We start from the raw sequence: 19,713 nt of genomic DNA, 5'->3' as shown, positions 1-19,713 counted from the left end.
GATCTGTATTTGCACAATGTATTTGTGTAATACAAAATTTAAGAGAATACCAAATGAAATTCTGAAGCAAGCTAAAGGTTGTCACAGGTATGAATTCATATAATGTCAGGCATTTTAAAACACTTCGGTTATGTTGCTTGACTTCACTGAACCCAACTTTTTTTTTCGTACAAAGAAAATATAGTATGTTTCATATAAAGATTAGCAGTAGGATTTGCATCAAAGAATGTAATGTTGTAATTTGAACAAAATCATTCAATGAGTAGAGTTGTTTACATAGCTGTACATGTAACTCTACCAGTTTAAGTACTTTTTATTAAACGTTGTTGCCCATCTTATTTTTTTGAGTTTCAGTTGAAACAGTAGTTAGCTCACCTACATTTCATTTACATTACTTAAATGTTGGCAATGAAAGTAAAATAAGCTGGTAGTTGTTCTTATCTCTTCTGCTTCACAGTGCTGTGAAGTAAAATAGATGCTTTTTCCCTTAAGCTACATCTGTGTCTTCTGGAGGAATGGGAACAAGTGTATAGTCAAAGTTGGCATTTTAGATTTATGCATTTAAGTCTAACCCTGTTTTCTGGCTTAAATCTTGTAAATTTAGCTACTTGTATCAAAAGCATCTAAATAATCTTGCTTAAGAAAATCTCTCTAGGCTATCGTTTAATTCTTGTACAGTATAAACATTTTCTACAGATAAGTTTTGCAGGGTCTGCAAATTGTTTGCACGAAAATGTTGGTTAGAAGTACTTTGCTTAGTGCTCTTGTAATTGAAGCTCAAAGTGAATTTACCATCTTGTTTTATTCATTTTAGACACTTCAACCTTCGAATGAAGAGAGATACATCTCTTTTTAGTGATGACTTTAAAGTAGAAATATCAAACCAAGTAATTGATTATGATACGTCCCATATTTACACTGGACACATTTATGGTAAGTACAACACTTTAAAATGGATTTAAGTGCAGTCATTTTAAATAGGAGGTTTTTTAATAGTATATGCAGAAAATTAATATCTTTATGATTAGGTTATCTTCATTATTAAACTTTAACAATGCATTTAAATGCATTTAAATTCCATCTGCTTTTATTCTCATAAGTCACACTTAACAAATGAGTATTTTTACCTAATAATTTTCATATCCATAGAACTTGAAGTTCAACTCTGTTTATGAACATACGCTTCATAGAAGGCTGATGCATTTTAAAAAAAAAGAAAAGGATAAAGCTGTCTGCATTAAAAAAAATCAGGTACTGTTCTTTGTTTAAAGAAATTTAAGGAATATAGAGCTACCGTCATTAAGGGTAATATACCCCATTTCAGTAAATACAAAAGACACAATTGATTAAAAAGGAAGAAGAATTAAGGAATTAAAAGCAGATGAAGAGAAGGATTAAGACTTACTCTGTCCCTCTTTATACAGTCTGTTTGGTTCTGAAAGGAATCTAACTGCTTCCTGAAAATCTCTGTTAGTAATGTCCTACAGTCTTGAAGTGACTGTTTTAAACTGCAAAAAGAAGTATACACGCTTAGCACTTTATATGCATCTAGGTAGACCAATTTACTAGTTGACTTAAGTAGGTAAGAGGGCTTTTAAGGTGTGTGGGGTCTTTTGTTGTGTCTTTTTCTTATTTTGTGAAATTATTTCAGAAAAGCTTTTGGTTCTTTCCTTATTGCTGAGGGATGAGATTAAAGGATCCACATGAACCTCCTCACGGGGCTTACTCTATGTTTTCTTTTAATCCTCTTTTATTATCTTTCTCATTCAATCCAACTTTGTACTTGTCATGATGATCATGAACAAAGTTAGAATTGAGTAAATAAACTGTTTTGCTGTTGGTTCTTGATTTCCATTCAGATCAAGAGTCTTCCTTCCAAGTACTCAGAAACTTCCAAAGATACATGGCTTATAAGTTCGGGATATTAATGCACATTCTAATAGAATACAGTCTGAAGTAAATCTGGGATCACTTACGAATTTCTTAAAATTAGTGTTCTACAAAACCTCTTTCTGCTTTTTAGTGTTCTCACTTAAGAGTTGTATGGCATATCTTCAAGATACTTTTTCCAAATTTCAGTACTGTGTATGAGCTTTATAAAATTCTTGATAATTGTTGATTAAAAATTCGTGCTGGTTAATGATACTCATAAGAATGAGTACAGTTCTGCTAATTTGATAGTGTGATTCTGAACCCTTCTCAATGGAGGAGTCTGTAAACATTCTTTTAAGTAATCTTTCATCCTTTTTATGGAAAAGGCTTGTTGGGGATGCTGCATGTTGTAGCTGTCAATGATTAAACTTTGACTGTTGTACTTTTCCAGATTGTGACTGTTTCAAATACAAATTCACTCCATTCCACATTTAAACCTAGCTACAGTTTTAAGCGGCTTATGCTTTAAGAGAAAAATGGGTGTCTTGAATATAGAGAAATCTTTCTTTGAAAGCTTTCAAAGTTGAGTATACACTCTGTTTTGTTTTGGTTTTGTTTGTTTTTTTTTTTTTTTTAATTATATGAACAGATGTATAAGGACAGGATTTGGATATGGGATTACGTGCTGTATATGTGACAGCTTTAAAATACGAAGTTGAATTCTTCATTATATGCTTCTTAAACATGTCATTTATGCACCTGATTAGGAAGCTATTGAACTTAGTAACTATGATTTTGGGATAACTGTATGTCTTACTGTTGAATAATCTTAATCGTAAAAATTCAGACACAAACTTTCTGCATGAATGTCTTACTGCTGTTATACAGAATCTTATTATTGTATAATTCATATAGGTTTTTAGCAGTTGGGAACTGGTGCACGATCAGGATAATTATGCAAGTATCATGCTTTAGCATTGTCTGTTTAACACTTTGGTGTTAAACACCTTGGTGTATGCTTGAAGTTTGCACAGGACTGAAAGCTTTTAGAAAGGTATAAAAAAAAAAAAATTTTCCCTTAACAGGTGAGCAGGGAAGTCTTAGCCATGGGTCTGTTGTTGATGGAAAATTTGAAGGATTCATCCAAACTCACAGTGGGACCTTTTATATTGAGCCAGCAGAGAGATACATTAAGGACAAAACTCTACCGTTCCACTCTGTCATTTATCATGAAGATGATATCAGTGAGTACCTCCATTTTGTGCTACAGATGAAATAAATTTTTTTTTATTGAATGTCAAAAACTGTAAGCCATTTGTAAGCATCAAATGAGACTTCAGCTTGCATATGATACTGTGAATCATGCTGTCCTGAAGTGATTCATATACAGTTATGGTGTGAAAGAGGTTTATGGCAAACCAAAGTGAGTCTTCCTTACTCTGCCATTTTAAAAAATCCTTAACAGTCAGGCTTAAGTGTATAAGCAGTGTATTTTCTACTCAATGGTTACATGTTTCTTTTGAAAAATGCATTCTTAAAAAGCTCTATACTGATTGTTCTTCCCTGTGATCTGCAAAATAAAGGATAATTAAAGTTCAAGTCATTAAGTGTTTACCTACATCCAGTGAAGGTGGTACTTGTGGGAAATAAAAGCTTTCCTTGCATGCGTAGGTCACAGATGCCTTCAGAGAGCTCTTTGAAGATGTGGTGGCACCCAGTATGTCCCATTTTACACAGTAGCTGATGGAAGTGTACAGAGAATACTACTTGAATTTGAAGAGTATAGCCCCAGAAGTCTAGCTTTAGTTGTAAATGCCCAGAAGGATGAGAAAGTACCATGGCATACTTTTACATCTTCAGAACTGATGCATCAGAGTTCTCCTGCACTCTACCTGCCTATTTATGTATGATCAGTCTTCAGCTGTAATAAAAATCAGTTTTATTTGGTGCTTAAGTAACTTTATGCTGAACCCCAAAAATACTGCGATAAAGTTGTGGTTCCAATTTTCAATCCTTTCAGGTAGGTGTTGGCAGAGAGTCACTTCAATATTACCTTTTGGTTATTGAAGCTAACGAGTTGTGTGTGGCAAGTTAACTTTATGTAGGACTTCAATCTTGCTTAAAAATCTATTTAAACTATAACTTCATTTAAAAACTTGTCCCATTAGGCCATTGTGCAAATCCTAGAAGACTTGAGTTTGAAATCTCACTTGGAACTGGATGAAGAGTCTTGGGTTAGATCACTAGAAATTACTTGAACCACTCTCATGATGATACACGTATAAATAATTTTCAAAGTACGTCATGAGACTGTATTGTGCAAAGAAATGTCAAAAATAGGATGATAGATGAGGAGAATCTCTGGTTGTGATTTGGCTTTGTATATTATAATTTTCTCTGTGCTGTAAGCCAGTGAAAAACACAGGGTTATTGCGTAATACTCTCTCTGGTTACTTCTCTTGAATGAATGCAGTGAAGAGAAATGATCTTTCGCTGCTAAAAACTCAGCAAATTTTGTTTATTTTTTCTAATTGAATAAAGCTTCTGGAGTACAGCTGGATTTTACATTCAGTGGCAGTATGTGTGCTGTCTTTACGTATGTTAAAATTGCTGTGAGCTAGCAGATATGTTTGTCCTTCCTGTTACCTCATTCTGTAAATATGATTACTAACCCAGAATCAAATAGAAGTTGCATAATTTTAAAGAGCTTTTGAATGAATGCGGTTACTGAATTTTATGTACATTGTGAGCTACACTTGTTTTCTGACTGACTAAATGTATATCTTCCTGGTGCTTACAAGACCTATATTTGAGAATAAAGTAACTTTATAGGATAGCATTCCATATAATGCTTTTGATTCTCAAAAAGAAGTTGCAGCATGCATTAAATTTTCAGCTCTACAGAGCATTGCAGGTGAAAGTCTGAGAAGGCATTGCTAGCTACTGTTGGAGTATTACAGGGTTTGCTGCTCTAACAGAAGAGTAGTGGGGAAAAGTAATAAAAAAATTACAAAAGCCTGGTGTGAAACCATAAGATATGTCTTTTATAAACACACTTCTGTGAATAATTTGCACATACTTGTGAATTCTTTGGTATTTTTTTTATAGGTCTCACCGAACAGTTCAATTTGCTGCTTGATAGCGGGAATACTGGACTACCACTTACATAGCGCTTTCTGTAAATAAGTCTCTGTCTGCTTTCCTAAAGGGTTTTATAAACCCTCTTGTAGAAAAGAGGGGGAGGAGGGAAGTAAAGGGATGTAAGGCAGTAAAGTGATTTGCCCAATTTCCAAGGGGTGAAACAAGCAAGAAGATTGTCTCATGTCCCAGTTCCTTATGCTGCAAAATAGTGGGTGACTAAAAATACTCTCTTCACTCTTACCAACTAATGACAGAAATAGAACTGTATCTTAAAGAAGCAGATAATTTGATTTTATGAAAGTTAGTATTGCTGTTTTGTAGGCGTGATCTCTGTTGGAGGAGTAAATGGATCACTTGAGAGCTGGAAAAAGCTAATGATGAAATGGGTTCATATTAATGTCTTATTAAAGTAATGGGAGCAGGATACGTATTTTCTTAATTATTCAGATGATGGTATGTTGGTTTACACTGTTTTTCCTCTTGAATCTAGTGCATCAAAACCATCAGTTAGAAACAAAATCAGATTATCAGAGGGGATTGTCTAAATCTATTCCAGAGGGCCACATTAAAGCAACAGTACAATATGGCTTCCAAATCACCTAGTGAGTGAACATTGCTGCTTGCTTAGCATCATTGAAAATAGCCCATCCTGGAGCTAAGTCTAAGCAACACTATTTGAAAAAGTGCCACTCCTGTTGGTTACTGTCAATGGAGAGTCTGATGTGCATGCATTGGTATCCTAGATGCCTCTTGGATTTCTGTGGTCTGAAATATCTGAAGTATACAAGTGCTTCTGTGGCTTTCTGGATAGTGCTTTTGAGACTAAAATTTTTTTGCCTTTCATGAGAGCGATTTTTGCATGGAACTGCAGCTCAAAAAGACCCCCAACAACTAAAAAAAGCTAAGCTTTACAGTAGCTTTAAAAATAAAAACAAACATGCGAATCTGTTGTTATTGCTCTAATCTAAAGCTAACTCTTGTGAAATAGAGTCAAATCACTAGTATGTTACACAGGACAAAAGCAACAAAAATGCTCACATTTCTAACTCAGGAGAGACTGGGGGAAGAAGTCATCTTTGCTTTAATTTGGGACATTTTTTGGTCACCCATGTTTCAGCCTTTTGAAACAATATGCTTTTTAGTGCTTTTCAGAAATCACAATGCAACATATGATTAGCATCTCAATGAGTTCTTATTCAGTGGTTAAACAAAAGGGGGTTTTGTAAATGGGGATTATATTGTCAACTTTATAAGGCAGCTTTTGTTACAGTGGATGTGGTGACCAGTGGAAGGCAGCCTTCTATTCATGACTCGAAACACAAGTTGAATGATTTTAGTTTCTAACCCACTCTTGATCAAACTGTTTTATAATTCAGTGCTAGAAAGATGCAAATTGCTATTTTCATTAAAATAGTTTGGAAACTTTTCTTTAAGGATTAGGATTTCATTGGAACTATATTTACTTTATTTAAATCATATATGCTTCAAATGTATCCCTGAGTTCATACTGTAAAATACAAAACCGGTATTTCCTCAGATCAGCAGTAGACAGGAAAATCCTTTTCAGACCTTTAGGAAAATGAACATGGTCATTTAATTGTCTTTATGGTCTTGGAGGAACTATACAACTGAGAACAGAAAGTAAAGTAGTTTGTAATTTTGCAAAGCCCTATCTGCTGAATGAACTGACCATTGCAAACTATGTATTATTAGTGAGAACTTGGTTTCTTTTTTTTCATATTGTGGTTGTCGATTTAATAATCAGCATCTACTTGGCAGTTGTCATGGGAGCACAGTGTGACAGACTGCTTAGAATGAAATCTGTAGTAAGGATTTTTTTGTATCTGCTTAAATTTGAATTTTGTTCTGACACTGTTGCTTTTGCTAGTATTGGGCAAATCTCTATGGCTGTTGAAGAACTGAATTTTCGTCATTTTTAATGCAAGTTTGATGTCATATCCTTGCCCCAGATGCCTAAATCCAGTATCCATTAAGTAGTTAACCTAAATGCTTAACAGATCATACTATTTACTGATAAGTAGAAGAAAAAAATTCATGTGATCAGGAATCTGTAGGTAGGTAGTATCTTTATTAAAAGGATAAAAATTCTTATTTTGAGCATCTGTAGTTGTATATATCATTAATAATGATCTGCCATCTAGTTAAAAGAAGATATCGTTGTCAGAAAGTATGGAATGACAAAATTTTTTTTGTTTTTTTAGGTTTATTATTATTATGTTATTAATGTTGTTTACTTTTTAACATTCTGTCAGGATGTAAAAAAATTGAAAGTGGAAAATGGGAAAGTGGACAATACAGGAAAAGAAGAATAAAGTATCTGTTTTGCCTGATGATTTTTTCTAGTTAGAGAATTGATCCTGTAATTAAACTCTTCTTTTATGGATCTGATGGAAAGTAGGCTTCTAGTTTTTCATTAACTCTGCATTCACTGTAAGCAGTCATTTCATGGTAAAGGCATGTGTTTTCTCTTGATCAACTGACAGGGTTGTGTTAGGGATAGGGTAAGAAGCTCTTGATCCCAAAGAGCTGGCAGAAGGCTGTACCTCAAAGCATTTAAAAGCATCACAGGAGCATGGACCAGACTTCTGTGGTGTGGGTCAAAACTGTCCAAGTCATCATCTTACACCATGTACTTCCCGCTTAGCTCTGGAAATGGAACTGCTGCAGGGGATGGTGGAAATAGAAAGTCTCAAAAGATGAAGAGTTCCTTCTCAGTTTGGGGGTAATGCAGCATTTATCAAAATAAAGCTTTGTATGCAATTTTCTCTGTAAGCTAGACATGGTTCCCATGTGAACTATCCTGTATTACCTGTCTCCTGTGTTTAGCAGGGTGGATTCAAGTCTGTCCAGGGGGATTTGTCTTTTCCAGCACATGCAAAACCTTGGCAATTGCTGTTGCAGACTGTTTCATGTTCAATTCTTTATAATTTTAACTGTCATGCTTTTAAAGTGTTTTTTACTAGATGATTACTTCTGAAGTGAGAAATATTTGTTTGAATTCCAGGCAGTCATCATTAAAAATGTATTAAGGGATTTCCTAACCTCTTTGGGGAAAAAAGATACAGAGGAAAGACTGCTTATTTTGTGTAATGCACTGAGAGCATTTATTTCTAGTACTGTTCTGCCAATTGTCATAATGCCACAGTGTATGAATAGAAGTGTGTTGATAGCAGAAAATGGCATTTTGTGCTCGTGCAAAATATGCTGTGCAGTCATGTTTCCAGCTAATTTCTGTGGATTCCTGCAGTTACCACCTGCAGGAGTTGCTTTAAAGTTACGGTGGTTTTACGTAGATGAAGTGTGCTGATGGTGAGGCAGTATTGTCCATTACTCCCGCCCTTGTGTAATGTGCTTTTGTCGCAGAGATAAGTGGTCAGTGGTGTGAAATCGGGTAGTGGGTAATGAGAATTTTAGTTAGATTAAATACAGTAGAATTTTTTTTTAATACTGTAGTGGGAGGGGAAAAAAAGGTGGTGGAGATGGAGAAGGGAAGGATCATATCTATAATCCTTTGCTCTTAACTCCAATCTAGTGATAGTAAACAGGATCCCAAAAAGTACAGATGACCTCAACAGTGAGTGAGTGGTGCTTTTTGTTTAATATTGGTTATAGCAAAGCCAGTGTTCCAATACGTTGCTTATCAAGTTGGGTGAGGTGGCTTACAGTAAGAGCATTCTTTTGTCTTTTTCTCTCTCTCCATTCTTCTGGCACTGTGCTAGGGTTAACCATACTGGGAGGAATGTGATGAGACAGCAGTTCAAAAGTGGTATTTGTGTGGTGTTAGAAATTGAAATGTGGGAAACTAATATGCAGAAAATCATTAAATAAACTTACAATGTTCTAATAACAGTAATTCATGAACATTTCTGTAAAACAGTGAAAGGAAAATACCAGTTCTTTTAGAAGTCTAGGGTTTTTTCCAAAACTCTAAGTACTGCACATTCATTGTAGTTACTTCTCAAAAGGTTTTTTTCTTTTTAATTTGATGAAACAACCTTGTTAGAATCCAAACAAATTACCTCCCACACAATATCAAGATTTTGCTAATAATCTCATTGGCAAACACTAGTCAAAACAGAGTAGGCATAAAGTTGACCAGAGAAAAAGTGATGTTGTATGTTGGAGCAGCTTCTGTAAAATTCAGACTGGAAATAAGTTTTGAAATACAATACTGTACTTGGATACCTTTACAGTAGATAAAATTAATTTGCTAGTGAGATAATGAATAACTGTTTATACCCAACTATAATCTTTCAATTACTCTTAGGCTGAAACTTTGCCAAGAAGCGTGTTTATTAAATCTGGTTCTTTCCCACTAAGCAAAGTTTACAATTGTAGTAAATACTTTGTACCTGGAAAAGGACCCAATTTGAAAAAGAATGATGTTAACTATGTTTAAATTAGCCTCATTTGTCATTAACGAGTTTTAAAAACCAGTGTTAAACATGACCTCTTTAAAGACTTGTAAATGTGTGTGATTGAGAAGAATGAAGGTTGGAAGACTGCTTTTATTTCTTGATCAGTCCTTTTAAGCTTATCAGTGGGTCCACTGAATCCAGTCTTTGGGTATTTTGGAGCATAAACTCATATTAAATGGTTTGTTTTTTTCAGAGCTCAACTTCAGGTGTATGCCAAGGATATAACTTTTTTTTTAATTCCTGTTTGCTATTTAATTTTCCCCAAGCTTTTAATGATTGAAATACGAAGTTTAGAGCTCAGTAATATGGGGAGAAAGTTGGGCTTGTATATTGAAATAGTTTAGCAGTATCATACAGTATGACTGCAGGAAACAGGTATGAGAACCAAAGATAATTAAAGGCAACTGTCGGATGAAACTGTACCGAAGTGCATACTCCAAGAGTCCATCTACTGTGCTCCAACTGCTATAACAGGCTTTGACTCCACAGAACCAGACTAGAGCTAGTCCAGGGTAAAATCCCCTGAAATGCATATAATGTTGGAAATCAGGTCCTTGGTGCCAGGTCTTAGGCTTTATAAATCTACTCCTATGCGTCTGTTCCATTTACTCTGTGATTCTGGATCTTCACACTTTCTTAAAAAAAACCAACCAAACAAAAAACCCCACCAAACAAAAATCAAAAACCAGCCCACCAACAACTCCCCAAAAACAACAAACCTGAGTAGAGTTTACACATTTCTGACAAAACCTGCACCCTGTTGAGATGATGGTAAAACTGTGGTTTGCCCTACAGAAACTGCTTCCTTAAGTATTTACATACGTGGCTCCCATAATCTGTACACCATTATCTCTTACTGGGGCACCAATTTATAATGGGATCCAATCTGCAGAGAAACTGAAGGGGCAAGACCTCTTCCCTTCAGTACTTCTCATCTCCAGAGGAAACTTCTGCAAGTACAGGTTGCTTACAAATCTCCAATAGGTACTAACAGTCAAAACCTAACCATATGTGTCTGAAGCACATTTGCATGTGCAATGAGATCTGCATTGACAAATATTGAAAGAATTACCCTTGGTAAGCAACCTATTGTATGATATTCTTACTGAGCTGATCTTACTGGATCTCCAGCATGTTTAACTGGTGTGTACCCGGGTAGTACTACAGTTTTGTTTTTAAAATTTAAACAGTCAGCTATAGTAAGGAGGTGATGAAAATGTTTCTTTTCAGTCTTGTTTTACTTTGCCTGTAAGTTTTAAATATATCTGTAAATTTTGTAATCTGTAATTCTGTAAGTTTTAAATCTACATACATGCATATATACTTATACACACTGATCTCTTATCCTTAATTGTATTGTTTACCTTCCAGAATGGAAATCATGCATTTCACTTTGTCAATAAATTGCTAGCAAACTTATAATTCTGGAATTGTAGAGTCGGATTTGAAACCAAGGAGCATTAGAATTTCAGTTCTTATGTATTGATAGTTAAGTTGCATAATATAAAAATTTTCAAAAATTCCATGGAAGATGAATAAAGTAATAGAATCCTCTAAGAATGTTAGCAAGGTTTCTTAGTTTTAGCTTACCAAGTAGAATAAAAAACCCTTTCTCTTATCCAAGCAGTCTTTAGTATACTTGATCTCTACAATTTTCCATTGTGAGTTCATTTTTTTTTAAGGCTGCTGTTAGTTCAGGCTAATTGGTACAGATGTGTAAATAATAGCTCTTGTTCTTATGTTACATGTTGTTCATTGTATTTTCTTTTGCTATCAATAAGAAAACAATGTTAAGAAGCAATTGTCAGTTTTGTTCTCTTTGTAAAATTAAGAATGTATCGTAGTAGAAATGTTAATTAAAAAAAGACAGCTGCATAAAGCTTGAATCTTAGAATGCTTCCCTCAAACCACATGGACACAAACTGAGTAAGTTGCAGTGGTACAGCCATATTTTGCACTTATACTTGAAATTTGAAAACTCAACCTGGCCTTTCTCTCTTTAGAATATCCACATAAATATGGACCACAAGGAGGTTGTGCAGATCATTCAGTATTTGAAAGAATGCAGAAATACCAGATGACTGGTATAGAAGAACCAACAACAGAGGTACAATACAGGCTAATGGATTATGTTGATTAGAAATTAGTGTAATAACTTCCTATTTCTTGAATGTTGTCTCTTACTTTTGGTCAGTCATCATCCCTCAACGTTGTGAGGTACTTAAATTATTGCTAGAGGTTTCTTATTAACATAATTTTTCTAAGTTCTTTTTCTCATTGCGTAGATGTGCTAGCTCATAGTCTTAATGAATCCTACATGATCTCAAATTTTTCAACAATTGGAATTTTAGATGGATGTGGAAATCAAGCTTGAGATAAGGAATATGCTTTATTGTAGTTGAGAAGGAAGAGTTTCAAGATCCCTTGATCTCTAAGTAATATATTGGTCCTTAAAGAGTAATAACATTTAGATTTTCAAGTTATATGTAACACACTTGTAATATCTGAGTGCTTTCAGTGGTAAATGAAGTGATATGAGTGGGAGGGTCTTACTAGCAATATTGAAAGATTGAAGGGGTTACAGCATGCTACAGATTGCCTGTAATAGGAGGTAAGTGGTCTATGGAAGGGACTTGCATTCTTGTTTAGAGTCCTGCAGGTTTTTTGCCTTCAGGTTTGCACCACTTGTCATGAAATTGGATTTTTTTTCAATACTTTCCAAGAGTAAATTATTGAGTTTCTCTTAGTGGTTAGCTATGTTCTGAGCTGTTTCAAGTTTTGGCATTATTTTGTGGTGTCAGTTAAGTATATGCCAACAAAACTACGCAATGTGGCTTGTTAAATAGCATCAGCAACTTAAAGTTTATTTACATTGTGACTCCAAAAATTATCAACACTATTACACAATTCAGCGTTGGTAACAATAACATGCTTTCCCAAAAATTTACTTGTGAGTGGGTCATCAACCAGTGAATACCACAAGGCAAAGGCGTTAGCAGATACTGCTCTGACTAATGAGCATTATTTTAACTTCATGTTTAGTGTACCATTTGGTCCATGCTGAAGTGCTTAAGTTTGCTTCAGTTTGCTGAGGTAGCTAAGGTAATTACAATGTGAAATAACCTGTCTTAGGGAGGGTGCATTTAAGTCCCACAGCACTGTTTTTTTTCTAATCTACAAACTGTTCGTTCATCTTAGAAAAGGATTATGAAAAAGAAAAATTCCAAAGATCACATGAATGAAAAAATCTATTTCACATTGACTGCCTTTTGTAATATAAAAGGAAATGCACAGGAAAGTTTGACTGAGATATCATTAAAAATAGATGGCATACTTGAAAACTGGCTATAATACAGTTTAATTCAAGACTTGTGAAACTTTGTGGGTTAAAGAAAAAGACTGAAAATCTGTTTGTATTAGTGGAGTATGTTTAGAAAAACCCATCGCTATTCTTAGGTAATTTAGTGCAGCATGTAGATCTACAAAATTAGTATATTTATTTCTTGTGTGTATGTAGAAGCCTTTTGAAGAGCCTAAGAACAATGGTCCACAGCTTTTAAGAAAAAAGCGTGCCACTCAGGCAGAAAAAAATACTTGTCAGCTGTATATTCAGACTGATCACCTGTTCTACAAGCATTATGGAACAAGGGAAGCTGTAATTGCACAGGTATTTTCAATCCCTTTGTTTTAAATAATCTGCTTTTACTTTATTTGTGTATTTCTGATGAATTTTGTGTAATTTAATTGTGTATATTACTGCTTATTTACTTTATAATGTTGTTTCATTTGTTACAGTGATCTTGACATGATTGAAACAACTTTTTTTATTTCACTAAGAAGATGCTATGTATCTGTGACAGAAGTCCTGGGCACTTGTGCTTCCTTTAGTTAATAATGGCAGCTGTGATTTGTTTAGCACCTCTGAGCAAGACTTGCAGTCGGACTCTTCTCAATTCTTATTCAGAAAAATAATACTTCCTGAAGAGTTCTATTCTGTTTGGCAGCCTGCCAAGCCTCTGTGTTAACATTTGCATAGTCTTGCATTTGAGATTTTAGTTCAAAACACTGTGAGCTAATGACACTGAGATCTGTTCCTGTAAGTGTCTGATGTAGTGGAAGGTTAAAAAAGCAGTGGCAACTAAAGGAAGATGCTTTTCATTTGTCAATATACTATTAACTGGAAAAAGTTTGTTGGTTTTTTTCTGCTGATCATTTACTAAAAATATAATTAGCATGTTAACATACTTCTCTTGAAGTCTGAAGTTTCACTGCCACTTGCAAATCTGACGACTTCTATTCATCACACTGTACGTATGCAATTCAATTTGAGTAACTTTTTCCAAAGCTCTGAAGTCACCTTCAAAATCAGGTTTTCAATGAGTTAGCATTTCTATGTGCTCTTGGAAAAGGTAAATGATAATTTTTTTTCAGATTTGTGTTCCACCAGAAATGAAAGAATAATGCTGTAACAAGTAAGTTTTTTCTCAAAAAAAGAAATACAGTGCTTTGAATATAATTTTAACTACAGTGCTATCTTACTGTAGCAATGAATCGAGTAAGTATCACAAACAGGTGTCTGAAGAGTTGATAAAATTATGTGTTTAAAAAAAAGGCAAATGGCAAAATACTTTGCTGTTATCTGACATGGTGGCAATGCATATATACTAAGTTACGTAGTGATTTATTTCCATTATTTGCCATCAGCATTTGATTAAAAAGGCCTGTTAGAGTTCATATGACACAATATCTTATATGTAAAAGTATAGGCCTTGCAGTTGTTGCTATTTAAGATTAGCTATAGTGTAATGCATAGATCTTTGAACTGCAGATACTTTCGTTTTTGACAGATATCCAGCCATGTTAAAGCGATTGACACAATTTACCAGTCAACAGATTTCTCAGGAATCCGTAACATCAGCTTCATGGTGAAACGAATAAGAGTAAGTTGTATTGGAAATACTTTTAGCTTCACTGATGTTGCTTGGAGGCTGTGTTTTTCAGAAGTCCTGTTGCTATTCACTTGTAACCATTTATTGTTAGTAATTTTGTAACGCAAGCGTCTCTGTAGTAATTGGTTCCCTAACCCATTTATTTGGTTTGGTTTTAATGTTTATTGTCAAAAGCCCACTACTTCTGTTATTAAGCTGTAGTCAGTTTTTATAGGAATCAACTTTTTATGTTTTAGCAGTGTTGACTATGTGGCAAATAGATTGTATTGCTCTCCAAGAACTTTTAATACTAAAATAGATAATGGCTGTCCAGGTTGAAAGTTCCTTCTAAAAGTGATGATTTAAGGGATAAATATAAACTTTTGGGTACTGATGGAAAAAGAAAGAAATAAGAGAGTGGGATTTACTACACAAATGCAATTATTTATTGTAGAATATTTCCAAATATTGGGGTGGTAATTTGTCAAGGGCTATAAATCTTTAGCAACATCTTTAACTATTTAACATAACAAGGTATTGACAATGGTAAGCCTCTTAGCTGGTATTTACAAGTCAGTGAAAATGAATCATGTCTTACAGTTTGTTTCAATTTACTTTTAGATTAACACAACTGTAGATGAGAAGGACTCATCCAATCCCTTCAGATTTCCTAATATTGGTGTGGAAAAGTTTCTGGAACTGAACTCAGAACAGAATCATGACGATTATTGCTTGGCCTATGTGTTTACAGACCGTGATTTTGATGATGGAGTCCTTGGTCTGGCTTGGGTTGGAGCCCCTTCAGGTAATTATATCCAAATCTTCAGCACTATGAGATAAAGTATTGTAGGTAGGTACAAAGAACAAAGGTAGAAACTATGTCATTTAAATTGATAGCAAATAGACAAAAATCTCATAACCAACTTTTCACAATTTTGGTTAGGTATAGTTTGGTTGGTTGGTTTTTAAATATAAACAGCATATCATGTCACTTCAATTAGTCTTGCTGTCTTTCTGATGAGCAAGACGTGAAAAATAAAGAAAAATGTATTTCTTTGTTAGACAAAGGTCCCTATGGTGGGTTGACCCTGGCCTGACACCAGGTGCCCACCAAAGCTGCTCTATCACTCCCCTCCTCAGCTGGACAGGGGAGAGAAATGAAAGGCTTGTGGGTCGAGATAAGCGCAGGGAGAGATCATTCACCAATTACCATCATAGGCAAAACAGACTCGACTTGGGGAAAATTAACTTAATTTATTACCAATCAGATCAGAGTAGGATAATGAGAAATAAAACTGAATCTTAAAACACCTTCCCCCCACCCCTCCCTTCTTCCCGGGCTCAACTTCACTCCTGATTTTCTCTACCTCCTCCCCCCGAGCGGTGCAGGGGGATGGGGACTTGAGGTTCATCACACATTGTTTCTGCTGCCCCTTCTTCCTCAGGGGGAGGACTCCTCATGCTCTTCCGCTGCTCCAGCATGGGGTCCCTCCCACGGGAGACAGTTCTCCACTTACTTCTCTAATACGAGTCCTTCCCATGGGCTGCAGTTCTTCACGAACTGCTCCAGCATAGGCCCTTCCTATGGGGTGCAGTCCTTCAGGAACAGACTGCTCCAGCATGGGTCCCCCACGGGGTCACAAGTCCTGCCAGCAAACCTGCTCCAGCATGGGCTCCTCTCTCCATGGGTCCACAGGTCCTGCCAGGAGCCTGCTCCAGCGCAGGCTTCCCACGGGGTCACAGCCTCCTTTGGGCATCCATCTGCTCCGTTGTGGGATCCTCCACAGGCTGCAGGTGGATATCTGCTCCACCGTTAACCTCCACGGGCTGCAGGGGGACAGCCTGCCTCACCATGGTCTTCACCAGGGGCTGCAGGGGAATCTTTGCTCCAGTGCCTGAAGCACCTCCTCCCCCTTGTTCTTCGCTGACCTTGGTGTCTGCGGAGTTGTTTCTCTCACATATTCTCACTCCTCTCTCCGGCTGCAACTGCTGTTGCACAGTCACTTTTTCCCCTTCTTAAGTTATCACAGAGGGGCTACCACCTTCACTGATGGGCTTGGCTTTGTCCAGCGGCGGGTCCGTCTTGGAGCCGGCTGGCATTGGCTCTATCGGACATCAGGGAAGCTTCTAGCAGCTTCTCACAGAAGCCACTCCTGTAGACCCCTGCTACCAAAACCTTGCCACGCAAACTCAATACAGTGGTATTACCTGAATGGTTTTTTGTTTATGACAGGTATGAGTGACCAGTAAAGTGACAGAAGAAACAAGTATTTCTGCTATAAATAAACAGGGCTTACAACTACGCAGTTTGAATTTTGTGGTAGAGCTACACTGCAGAATCCTTAGGTTTTCTAGATAGTATTGGGAGCAATTTTTTTTTTTTTCTTTTAAATAAAGTAAAATTCGTGAGAAGATACCAGAATAATTATTGTGTGACTCTTCTTGAACTGCTTCTCATTAGTTTCAATCTAGTTGTGTATTTTGGGTATGTCTCTTGGTGTAAAAAATCAAACAATGGTCTTCATGTGTGCAGCATCTCAAGATGTTCATCCTGGATGTATTAGTTTTATAGGATCTATTAGTTTTATAAAATGATATATTTGAAAGTTGTTAGTCTTTAAATTTGAGTAAATACAAATTCTTTAATTATAGCTCAGCACAAATTCCAAATTGTGAAAACTTTCACAGAAATCAAAATTAGAAATTCAGAAGGAACAGTCTTCCCTTGTTTCTCCCGTTGAGTGATTTCTATAGAATAAGGAATTAGGCTGAAGAACAACAGGTTCTATGAGACTTCGCAAGAGGCTGGATACTTTTATGAGAACATTATCAAGACCTTTAACAGAATCTGACTAATTGTAGAAGGAACATTAAACCATTCATGAGATGTAGCTATACATTATAACCTCACTTTGTTTACTGCTGTACTTTCCTCTAAAGCACATGTTGGTTGTGGAGTACCAGGGCTATGTGGAAAACTGTTGCGGTATGAGTGTCTCTCAGACTTTGATTTTTAGAAGAATAAAACACTCAAATAAGCATTAGTATTCAGAGGGGTAACAGATCAGTGGACCCATGAGTGTAGTAAGTATGTGTGCTGGTTTTGGCTGGGATAAAGTTAATTTTCTTCATGGTAGCTGGTATGGGGCTGTGTTCTGGATTTGTGCTGGAAACAGTGATGATAACACAGGGATGTTTTCTGAGCAGGGCTTACACACAGTCAAGGCCTTTTCTGCCTCTCACCCCACCCCACCAGCGAGTGGGCTGGGGGTGCACAAGAAGCTGGAAGGGGACACGGCTGGGACAGCTGACCCCAACTGACCAAAGGGATATTCCGTACCATATGACGTCATGCTCAGCATATAAAGCTGGGGGAAGAAGGAGAGAGGGGGGGGGACGTTTAGAGTGATGGCGTTTATCTTCCCAAGTAACCGTTACGCGTGATGGAGCCCTGCTTTCCTGGAGGTGGCTGAACACCTGCCTGCCGATGGGAAGCAGTGAACTAATTCTTTGTTTTGCTTTGCTTGTGCACGCGGCTTTTGCTTTCCCTATTAAACTGTCCTTATCTCAACCCACAAGTTTTCTCACTTTTACTCTTCTGATTCTCTCTGCATCCCACCCGGGGGGAGTGAGTGAGCAGCTGTGTGGGGCTTAGTTGCCGGCGGGGGTTAAACCATGACAGTGTTAGAGGGACTTGTGTGGACTAACCTTAGTGACTGTGGAAGAAAAATAGGAAAAATAACGCACAGGTGGCCTATGTAATTAAGAAACTGGGTCTGTGATGACTAGTCTACTGTATAGACTGAGCAAGCACAGGATGAATTGAAATGTGCATTCCATAAATACTGCTTCCAAACCTAAATTTAATTGGGAAAAATTAAGTTGCTTTGAGAGATTTTCATCCTTAACGCACGTACTGACATAGGTTAAATGGGATATTTCACTAAAAAGAAATTTTACTTCAGAAAGCAAGGAAACTTCTTTAGAGTGTTTTTTAGACACCGTTTATGTTAGCAATAGAATAGCTGAATTTTAGAACATTGATAATGCCTCAATACAAACTCAAGTTATGGAAAAATTTGGTGAAATTAAAGTCACAATTTCAAGACTTTTCCAAACAGTAAGTGTGATGCACTTGATTGTTGACCTTCTAAATATGGGTCTGATTAACCCACACATCAAAAGCATTTTCAGTTTTAGTTTGTACAGTGGAAAAATGTTGCTTTTGCTGACAAGGATATATAGCTAATCGTAGGCGTTTTATATAAATGCTCTTGCTATGAGAGATGATCTCCTGTGATTTTACTGTGGGGTTTTTTACTTAGTGAAATCCAAATGGATGTAGATTGAGGCTGCCTGTATTGGACATTGCTCCCTGCTAGCCTTGTACTACAGGTATGATGAAATCAGGGCTTGTCTGTGCAGTGAAAGCCCAAAATAGCTCTTACTTAATAGCTGTTCCAAAACAGCTAACTTCTTGTGTGAATGTATCCATTCAGTGCTGAGAGCATTAGTGTGGATAAATCTAATCTACTTTCAAAGTTGGGTTAATATTAATTACACAGAAGAACTCTTAGTCCGTAAGTGTCCACTGAGGAGGCAAGCTGTTTCTTATTCTAAATGTCATTAGAAAAGTAACACAGTACTTCTGTTCTTAAATGACTAACTGTTGTATTTTTGTCTAAATGCAGGGAGCTCTGGTGGAATATGTGAAAAGAGCAAACTGTATTCTGATGGTAAGAAGAAGTCTTTGAACACTGGAATCATCACTGTTCAGAACTATGGCTCTCACGTTCCTCCCAAGGTTTCTCACATTACTTTTGCTCATGAGGTTGGGCATAACTTTGGTTCACCTGTGAGTATTACTGTTGATCTGTTAACTCACTTTCAGCCATTTTGAAGTGCATGGTTTGCAAATGGAGTTTTTACTTCTTATAAACAAGGAAAATATGATCACGACTACATATGTGCATGCGCATTGTATACAAACAAAAACCAGATTGCCGAACTAAGCCCCTTTTATGAGTATTTGACAACACTGGTGCAACAGTGGATTTTGTGAATTGTTTATTTCTACTAGTTCAATCTCTTATAAAGGGACTATATTATTATTCCCTAAAAACTTCCCTGTTTTTTACTGAAGACTAGGGTTACATACATCTTTTAAATGTATCTTAGTTTATCCTAGGAAGGAGGAAGAATCAATGCAACATTGATTAAGATGACACTTTATTCAACAGGTGAAGACAGAACTGGCTCTTTTTTATGTTCAATTATTTACACTTACAAGTTTACCTAAGAAAATTGTGGAGAGGATTAAGATACCAAGAACA

At 36.2% G+C, this 19,713-nt stretch overlaps 1 protein-coding gene across 1 annotated transcript in view; it reads left to right on the top strand.

Annotated features, from left to right (window-relative positions):
* Positions 1-776: 776 nt before the first annotated feature.
* Positions 777-19,713, top strand: part of ADAM10 (ADAM metallopeptidase domain 10) — a gene marked incomplete at its 5' end in the record, with an annotated part of 29,457 nt that continues 10,520 nt past the window's right edge. The window contains 7 exons of the mRNA XM_009577768.1: positions 777-933; positions 2,958-3,116; positions 11,456-11,559; positions 12,970-13,119; positions 14,300-14,392; positions 15,002-15,185; positions 19,072-19,235. Coding sequence (XP_009576063.1) covers positions 777-933; positions 2,958-3,116; positions 11,456-11,559; positions 12,970-13,119; positions 14,300-14,392; positions 15,002-15,185; positions 19,072-19,235 — 1,011 coding nt within the window. The remainder of the gene's footprint in view (positions 934-2,957; positions 3,117-11,455; positions 11,560-12,969; positions 13,120-14,299; positions 14,393-15,001; positions 15,186-19,071; positions 19,236-19,713) is intronic.

This window comes from Fulmarus glacialis, unplaced genomic scaffold, assembly GCF_000690835.1.
Source record: "Fulmarus glacialis isolate BGI_N327 unplaced genomic scaffold, ASM69083v1 scaffold3615, whole genome shotgun sequence".
Taxonomy (NCBI): Eukaryota; Metazoa; Chordata; class Aves; order Procellariiformes; family Procellariidae; genus Fulmarus; species Fulmarus glacialis.
The sequence above is the reverse complement of the archived record's forward strand: the minus strand, read 5'-3'. Positions and strand labels throughout refer to the sequence as shown.